We start from the raw sequence: 9,663 nt of genomic DNA, 5'->3' as shown, positions 1-9,663 counted from the left end.
TCAGAACGAACTCATAATCAGAACTCAGAAGGCAGCAAGTTCAGAAGGAGGCAAGATCAAAAAATCAAAATCAAGAAGCATAGAACTCATAAATCATAATCAGAACTCAGAAGACAGCAAGTTCAAGCATAGAACCTCAGAAGCAGGCGAGCTCATAAATCATAATCAGAACCCAGAAGGCAGCAAATAAATCAAGAACAGAGTCTTACCGGCGGCGAGTGAGGACGCGGTGTCGGCGACGCCCCAACGAGTAGGCGAGCTCGGCGACGTTCGGCGACGGAGAATGAGGAGGCGGGCTCGGCGAGCTCGGCGACATTCAGCGACGACAATGAGGAGGCGGGCTCGGCGAGAAGCAAGACGCGGTGGTGGTTGCGGCCCTCAACGTCGTTGCTGCTGTGGATGGCTGTGGGTGGCTCGATGGTGAACTGCTTGCTTGGGTGATTTCTGGAATCTGGAGCTTGGTGGGTGAATGCACTAGAAAGGGGAAACTGGAAAGTGGAAACTGATTAGGGTTACTGGGTTACGCGCATGATTTCTCCTTTTTCTTTTTTTCTTTTTAAAAAAAAAAAAGCCAAAACGACGTCGTTTAGCATCAGATTGCAAACCATAAAACCGCCAAAAAATCGGACGGTTCTTCCGGTTCACCGGTTAACCGCCAGTTCGACCGATTTTTTTACCGATTTTTTGTCAGACGGTTTTCGACGTTACCCGGACCGGTTAGGTGACCGGTTCCCGATTTTTCCGATTAAACCGGCTGGTCCAGTTCGATTTTCAGAACCATGATTTTGGGACCATCGAATCCGATGTCATATTTTTATTGATAAGTGAAGGAAAGAACTCGATCTAAATCACACCGTGTCAGATTGAAAATTTTTTATTATTTTTAACTGAAAAAATTAAAAACAAAAATATATCATTTTTAATTTATCTTTTTTAAAATATTTTTATTAAAAATAATATTAAAATATTTAAATAAACATATTTTTTTAATCTTATTTTCATTTTCATTAAAAACTAAAATAAAAAATGGCTAATACCAACGGCCCCTAATTTTCCCTCCTGAAATCACTGAAACGAGTAAAAGAATATTAGAGAATAGAGAGCCTTGATTTTGGATGTTTACCTGGGTACCCAACAAAGCAAACATACTAAAACAGCGTGTTTCGGTACCCGATAACCACAGGCAACCAGTCAACCACGCCTCGTCGTCGCTCACAATTCACTCTGCCTTAGCTTCTCAGCAATGGCACTACAACATTTTTTCACCACACTCTTCTTCTCTCTCTTCATCGCCTTCCTTTCTTCCTCTTTCCAACCTCTAGCATCATCATCATCGCCATTCAACCATCCCCCGCGGTTCCCAACCACAACAAATCCCCCACGGTCCCAAGCCCGGCCCAATGAGGCCCAGGCACCAGACTACCGCTACGAAACCCGATACTTCACGCAGCAACTCGACCACTTCAGCTTCTTGGAGCTCCCCACTTTCCAGCAGCGGTACCTCATCAACACCGAGAACTGGCTGGGCCCACAGCGACTGGGCCCCATCTTCTTCTACTGTGGCAACGAAGGGGACATAGTATGGTTCGCCGAAAACACCGGATTCGTATGGGAAATCGCGCCACAGTTCGGCGCCATGGTGGTTTTTCCCGAAGTAATTTTTCCTTCTTTCTGTTATTATACTTATTTTACTAACTCTGTGACCGTTATCATTGGGAGATTAAGTTTTATTTTATTGGTGGCATTGGCAGCATCGTTATTATGGTGAGTCAGTGCCTTATGGGAGCAGAGAAGAGGCATATAAGAATGCGACGACGCTCTCGTATCTAACGGCTGAGCAGGCGCTCGCTGACTTTGCTGTTCTGATCACTGATCTGAAGCAGAACCTTTCGGCCACGGATTGTCCTGTTGTCTTGTTTGGTGGATCTTATGGTGGAAGTAAGATACTCCTTCCTGTTGTGAGAGTTTGATGATTATTAAATGATTTTCAAGATAATTTTTAAGTGAAAATTATGTGGAATTGGTGGGAGACATATCCTCATCCTATCATTAGTTTTTGACATTTCATACAAGAGAGGTCCTTATTATGGCTCCTGATTAGGTGCATGTCTATCACTTCTTTTTTTTTTCTTTTTAATTTATAAAGAATAAAATTAACTTGATCCTCTTGTATGAACTGTGAAATAAATTTTTAACTGGATCCTGTGGAGGTGCATATATCATGAAAAAAGAACGAAATATTCTTCAGGAAGTGTTAAGGAGGTGCTGAGTGCTGACTGTCCCTAGCTAGGTCAGTCCAACAGCACACTTTCAGTTGGCATTCGTCCAACGAACCGGGGGTTGGGGACGTGATGCTTAAGTCACTGTTAGTCTAAGTCTAAGAGATATAAGAGTTATGGCTAGATAGCATACCTTAGCTAGACATTATATCCTTTATTTATGGTTTTTAAATGAAAATGCGAGTAGTAGATCCATGCTGGATCTCATGTGTATATGATCCAGATTATGCCGTTTATAGGTGGCGTGCCCCTAGAAGAAGAAGGTTCTTGGGGTAGCTATCACCTTAGGCCCAATTTGGGAGATGAGCCAATAGCAATTTCATGTTTTATAAATGTAAATCAATGTTTGATGGGTGCCTATTTCTGCTAGTAAAGAAATACAATATTTTAACAGAATAAATGATCATTTCTAACCATGAAAGATTTGACAATTCTAACCGTAAAATATGTTAATCAACTAGATATCTAGCAAAGATTGAGAGTTTTGTTGAACTAATCTAATCTTTGATGGTATGGAGTTTGTTTGTATCTTTTATTGTAAATTAACTATATAAACTTTTAGGATTTTTAGCATAAGTGCACATCTCAAACATTGATTTGCATCTGAATGCCTAAGGTAGGAAGCTGCTACCTAAGAATTTCTATAGGAATAATTCCCCTATATTAGTGGATGAAGAGTTTTTCTTGCCCAACAAAGCATTATCACCCTTGGATAATTATTTGGAATCTACGTATAAATACAAAATATAGAAATCCAATGGCCAAGGCACTCCACAGAAGGAACATTTTCCTTGATATCTGACCCAACTGATACTTGAAAGTATTATTACACAAAGGGAACCTAGTTATATTGTAAAAGGAGGGTTTTCAATATTCTGCTTTGATGAATAATGTCTTTTACAGGTTGTTAGTTATAGTTGGTGGACTTCCAAATCTTAACTATGGAAACTGGTTGACAACTAATAAGTTATTAGTACAAAACCAAAGCATTGTTCCATTACGTATGTTTAGATAAATAGATATATGGATCAAATGATGTTAGTGTTCTAATGAGTTACAGGTACCAAGGATTGGGGAAAATAGCAAAAAAACTTAATAGTATTTCCGAGTGGAAATTTTGGATTTTTGTATGCATTGGTTGTAGTTTTTATTTGATTGTTGGTTATATTTCTTATCTTTTAGTTTTTTCATGGATAAAATGACAATTTTTTGTTGGTTTATCTCAAACATCATCTAAAACAGTGTTAGCAGCATGGATGAGACTCAAGTACCCTCATATTGCTATTGGGGCACTTGCTGCTTCAGCTCCAATTCTCCAATTTGAAGACATTGTGCCGCTTGAAACGTTCTATGACATTGTTTCCAGTGATTTTAAGGTAGGTTAGTGAATCAGTAGTCTTGTGGTTATTGCTATCTTATTTTGTCCATTTTATGATTTTGTGTACGACTAACATTTTTGCTTTCTTGTTTTTATCAATAGCGTGAGAGTTCTACTTGCTTTAACTACATAAAACACTCGTGGAATGAGATAGCATCAATAGGTCAGACGCGTAATGGCCTTGTGCAACTGTCCAACACTTTCCACTTCTGTCGGTAAGGATTTCCTTCTTTCTTTTTTCTTTTCTTTTCTTCTTTTTTTTCTCGGACAAGAAAAGAAGAGAAATATGTGTCCCTATTTCCAATATATGATTGTGGTGAATGATGATATTGATATTGCATTATTTCTTTTGCGTGATTTTCCTTAACTAATTAAAGGCAATTTCCAGGCCATTGAATAAGACTGATGATCTATGGAACTGGTTGGAGTCTGCATATAGTTATTTGGCAATGGTGGACTACCCATATCCTGCTAACTTTATGATGCCTTTGCCTGGACACCCCATCAAGGAGGTTAGTTTGATTTCGTAAAATAAGAAGAGAGATCTTATTATTCCTACTAACTTTATAAACATTGTTTTGTTTTCCAAGTTCATTCTTTATACTGCCTATCTTGTTTACAGAAATCCCCTTGCTAGTTTGTGATGCAACTGGGAAATTGATTTAACTAATGGTTGCATAAGGAATGATATTGCAGATAGGATTAAGGAGTTAGTTTATAGGCAGAGACCACTCCTAATTTGGAGTAATGTTAGTCCCCTAATAAAATTTGAAACAGTCCATGAGCCTGTTTTTTTAAAGAGGGCTTGAGTTTTTTAATTGCAAATAGTCTTTTATTCCATTCTCCCATATCCGCTGGAACAGTCACATTTAACCTTGAGAATTCAAATAGGAGCTGGAGGTTTTGTGTGTACAGACCTAAATAGTGATAGTGATGAAACATGGAATCAGTGGGTGCAAACCTATTTCTTGAGTTTGGTTCAATGCTGCTCCGGGTGGGTACTTGGCAGCATCAGCCTCATCAATCAGCATCATTTATTTCATCAATATTTGATGCCCTGAATTATTATTTTTTGCTGCATTAATGATTTTAAATGACTATGCACATGAATACATGGTTATGTTAGACGTCTTTAATAGATAAGCACTGCAACCTACTTTGATCACTTCTTATCACTGTGATAGGAGCAATTCATTTTGGAAAAAAAAAAAAAACTTATATGTTGAATAGTTGAGTCCTATTGTTTCCATCTGCACATCCAAAGAGGCTTTTCGTCCAGTTCCACTTCTCCAATATGTGGCTTTCTTCTCTCTCAGTCCCTTTTCCAAACCTTCATGCACTGGTTTTTTCTACATTGTCCAAAGACCACCTCTGATCAGTTTTCCTTGCTCTCCAAACAAGTCAACAACCACTGGCAGCAAAGGTACCATACAACAAATAAAGTATAGGAATTCATCTTCAAATTTGTTAGAACTGGTGTTAGAGACAACAAGAAATGTAGAAAGGTGTGTGTATTAAGTGGGGAATCCTTGGGAATGTGTCAAGAATCCTGGATATGCAAAGGGATTTTTCTACCTCCTCTGACGTATGTTATATCCTAAAAACTCTTAAGGTTCTGTTACAGAAAATGACAGCAACAATACTAAAATTCTTCTCATCCTACTTACATCATTTCCCTCCAACTTCTCACTAACTGTTTCTCCAGACCTCAGCACTCCAGCAGCCCTAACTAACTCTGCTTCTGTTCTCTTCGCCGAGACTGTCCTATTCTGCCCCCTTCCCCTCTTATACTATATACTAGCCAATCTTACATTCTTACTGTTAAAAGGCTGCTTTCATAATTTTACCACCGAATCCGTGGATGCTTTCATAATTTTACTGGTTGGAGTGGTGAGAGCAGGGGGTGGGGGAGATTAATCGTGCTCTAAGCCAGGAACTAACCAATTCTTTTTCTAATTTCCATTCCATTCTAACCAGGAACGCTCCTGATTGTCCTTACATATCACCAAGATTATATATACTTTTTTCATAGGTTTGCAAACGGATTGATGGCCAACCTGCTGGGACTAGTCTTCTGGAGCGCATCTATGAAGGAGTGAATGTCTACTACAATTATACTGGAGAAACTAAGTGTTTCGAGTTGGATGAAGATCCTCATGGCCTGAGTGGTTGGAACTGGCAGGTTTAGTAGAGTTTTAAGGGATGCGTTTCTTTCTTTCTTTATTGATTTATTTATTTTTCAAATTCCTTCTCTGTCGTAGCATGTAGAATGTCGTAACAGCTTATGAAATGCCTCAACAAATAATATTGGTTACTTCCATCTTTTCCCATTCATGTTGTAGGCTTGCACTGAAATGGTTATGCCAATGTCTTGTGACCCAGAATCCAGCATGTTTCCCCCATACAAGTTTAATTACTCTGATTACGAAGAAGGATGCATCAGAAATTACGGAGTGAAGCCAAGGCCGAAATGGATTACTACCGAGTTTGGTGGACATGTAAGGGAACAGCTATAGTTAAATCTGACGTGCATTTCCATTATTTTGTATATTCTTACAGACTTTTATACCTTCATTTGATATTTTCTTTGCAGCATAATGTGCACTCTATCACTCCTTGAACATGTTTATTTTGATTAATTTTCATGATAAATTGAATCAGTATATTCTTCTAGTATTTATGAATGTAAATAAAACTATTGTAGACGGTAGCGACAAAATGTAGATAGTTGTCAGAGGATGTAGTGGATAATCAGTAAGACGTGGAGGATTGTGAAGGGGGGAAATTGTATAATTATATGTGTTTATATGGAACCATTTTCTATTCCAGAAAATGAAATATGAAATAAATATATTATGCTTTGAACTATCCTTTCTTTTGTTGATTTCATTTGGTTACATTGTATGAAGCATGCTCAGCTCCTTAAAAACTTGTGTTTTGCTTCTATGCTGTTTTGGCTATTGTTTACTCCTTTCTTGTATAATGTGTTGCAGAAAATTGATGCCACCTTGAAGAAATTCGGAAGCAATTTGATTTTCTCAAATGGCCTATTGGATCCATGGAGTGGTGGCAGGTGATAATCTTGTTTAATTCACTGATAATAAGTCGTTAATCTTTGACTGATGATAGCAAAATTTGACATGCAAATTGTTGTTGTTGCAGTGTTTTGCAGAATATATCTGAAAGTGTTGTTGCCCTTGTCACTGAAGAAGGTAAGAAGTAATTTGATTATCCTATAAGCTATATCTGCTGTTGGTTTAATGTAATAATAACTCCCTGAAATCTTTTCATAAAATCCTCAGGTGCACACCACCTAGATTTGCGTGCTTCGACACAGAATGATCCTGATTGGCTTGTGGAGCAGAGGGCTACCGAGATCAAGCTAATCAAAGGTTGGATCACTGAGTACCATCAGAAAAATAAGGTCATGTTCGATATTTAGTGTAAAACTGTAAATGTTGAATTGCTTTATCATTGTTCGGTATAGCTGAACGAAAAAAGCATGCGACAAAAATAAACTTCTATGTATCAAAAGCATGCGATTTTGTATATTAGTTAAAAAACAAATGCATGTAATTCAGAATGGAGCACAAATAGTTACAACTTACAATTCACAAGTCTGATCAAGTGAGAGTGATTGTAAATAATTTTACAAATGCCTAAAACTTCAAATGCTAGCTAATAAATAGTTACAAATTACAATTATTTTTTATTTTTATATAAGAAAAGAAAAAGTCGGAAGTTACAATAGACCAGAATTGATTAGAAAAAGAAGTTTGTTTTATTTTTATCCATAGCATGTTTCAGATCTTAGTTTTTTTGTTTTTGTACCGTATCTTTTAATCTGACAAATCAAATAATTAATTTATTGTGGATTAAGTTTTAATAGTTTTTAGGCTGTTATTGGAATCTACTTTTTTTTTAAATAAACTATCAAAATAGAATTCAAAGAATTTACTATTTAGATGCTATAAAAAAAATTAAAAAAATGAAAGAGAACAAAATGAGGTTATTTTTTTTGCAAATAGAAAAGAGCATGGTGTAACACCATGAAATGGAGGCATGGCAAAAATATTCAATGCTATGGGTGTCAGATCTAAAACGCAAGTTGCGTTTTGAATTTGTTTTTTTTTTTATTTTGAAATACACTAAACGTAAGTTACTTTTTGACATTTCTATTTTTTTTTTTTTTTAATTTTGTTTTAGGCTAAACGCAGGTTGAGTTTTTGAAGCTAGAAAATTTAAAATTTTTTTGAAGCCCACAAACGCAGGTTGCGTTTTATGAGTGTCAGAAACATTTTTTTGGAAGCCCCAAAACGCATGTTGCATTTTGTACACAAAATAATATTTAAATCCACAGCTTTGTCTATAAATACGAAGTTCAGTTTCATTCATCTTCATCTTCACTTCTCCTCTTACTCTTTCTTACATAAAGTCTTTAGTGGTGTGCTTTTTTGGCAGTTAACTGTGTCAAAAAAATAGAGTTAGTTGAGGCTGAAGTTATGGAAGGTGTTGCAAATTTGCGAGTATATTATAACGGTGAGGTTATACCAAACACACATGAAGAAGTGACTTTTGTTTGTGAATGTCCGTTGTCATTTGCTATTCCATATACCATGAGTTTTGTCGAGTTGCAAAATGGTCTTTGTAATAACATTCAAAGCCACATTTTGAAAAAGGTGAGCAATCTTTTATACAGAAGTCCTGTGCAAGTATTTGGTGCGATAATACAGTTTCAAATAATGCCCATCATTGACGATGCCAGTATGCAGCAGATGTTGTATATTTATCAACAAACCCGATCTCACGTGCCGATGATAGAGCTGTACGTTGAGTTTGAACAGCAGTCGGGGATGGGTACGGTCGGCGATGAGGTCAATGTTAATGAGCTCGGGGATATAGATTGGGAAGAAGATAATAATGACAGTGAAGAGGAATTCGAAGCTAATTATGAAGTCGATGATGAAAACGATGACGCAGACTTGGCAGGCAATCCGGCGGTGCAAAATGAAGCGAATGAGATTGTAAGCCAACACCCGTTTAGTGTTTCGTCTTTTATGCGAACTTTAGATCTCGAAGTCATGCATGCCCCGGAATTTCCTGAGTATGCGAATACAGGTATGTTATGATTATTAACTCAAGTTTCCTATATTGCTTATTTTATTTGCCTTGTCTGATTGATGGTGGTGCGCATGTCGTAGGTGAAGGCAACGCTGCGGCGGAAGATGGCGAGTTCAGTGTCGGAATGGAATTTGGTTCGAGAGAGTCGGTGATATCTGCAATCAAAAGCTACACCATCTCTAGAGGAGTTGATTACACTGTGTATGAGTTTGAGCCGCAGACATTCTATGCAAAATGCAAGGGGAATGGTGCAGGATGCGACTGGCTTATCCGAGCTAGCTTGATTCGAAAAAAAGCTTGTTGGGAAATCAGGAGATACAATGGCAAGCACACGTGCATCATGGGCACGATTTCACAAGATCATGCCAAGTTGGACTCAGACATAATTGCAAATACCATTAGGCCGTTGGTCGAAGCAGACCCCTCGATAAAGGTGAAGTCTGTTATTGCAAAAGTTCAATCCAGGTTCAACTACACTGTGAGTTACCGCAAGGCTTGGTTGGCAAAGCAGGAAGATGTCGCAAAAGTTTTCGGTGATTAGGAAGTTTCTTACCAGACTCTGCCAGTATGGTTGAAAGCAATGACGGTGAAGATGCCAAGGTCTCGTGTTCAAATTAAAACGCTCCCCGTTTACCGTGAGAGTGAGGAGGTTCAAGGTGTAAGAGTTCTGCACTGCGTTTTTTGGAGCTTCTATCCGTGTATTGTAGCATTCAGACACTGCAAGCCACTGGTGCAGATTGATGGCACGCACCTGTACGAAAAATATAAAGGTGCACTTCTGGTAGCGGTTTCACAAGATGGGAATCAAAACATTGTGCCTATTGCATTTGCGATAGTCGAGGGCGAGACGGCAGACGCATGGGGGTTTTTCCTAACCAATTTGCG

At 38.0% G+C, this 9,663-nt stretch overlaps 1 protein-coding gene across 1 annotated transcript; it reads left to right on the top strand.

Moving 5' to 3' along the window:
* The first annotated feature begins 1,075 nt into the window (after positions 1–1,075).
* Positions 1,076–7,266, top strand: LOC107628033 (Serine carboxypeptidase S28 family protein). The gene is made up of 10 exons (XM_016330839.3): positions 1,076–1,654; positions 1,752–1,938; positions 3,522–3,655; positions 3,760–3,872; positions 4,046–4,169; positions 5,690–5,839; positions 6,000–6,155; positions 6,651–6,730; positions 6,820–6,869; positions 6,960–7,266. Exons 1-10 carry the CDS (start codon positions 1,244–1,246, stop codon positions 7,097–7,099), a joined length of 1,545 nt encoding a protein of 514 aa, XP_016186325.1. The 5' UTR covers positions 1,076–1,243; the 3' UTR covers positions 7,100–7,266.
* The last annotated feature ends 2,397 nt before the right edge of the window (positions 7,267–9,663 follow it).

Source organism: Arachis ipaensis, chromosome B1, assembly GCF_059453495.1.
Source record: "Arachis ipaensis isolate K30076 ecotype BB chromosome B1, ASM5945349v1, whole genome shotgun sequence".
Classification (NCBI taxonomy): Eukaryota; Viridiplantae; Streptophyta; class Magnoliopsida; order Fabales; family Fabaceae; genus Arachis; species Arachis ipaensis.
Note: the sequence above shows the minus strand (reverse complement) of the source record. Positions and strands in the feature narration are given on the sequence as shown.

Coding starts and splice junctions, on each gene's coding strand:
- LOC107628033 (XM_016330839.3), top strand. CDS start 1,244: ATGGCACTACAACATTTTTTCACCACACTCTTCTTCTCTCTCTTCATC. Junction 3,873..4,045: donor AACACTTTCCACTTCTGTCG/GTAAGGATTTCC, acceptor GGCAATTTCCAG/GCCATTGAATAAGACTGATG. Junction 5,840..5,999: donor TGAGTGGTTGGAACTGGCAG/GTTTAGTAGAGT, acceptor TTCATGTTGTAG/GCTTGCACTGAAATGGTTAT.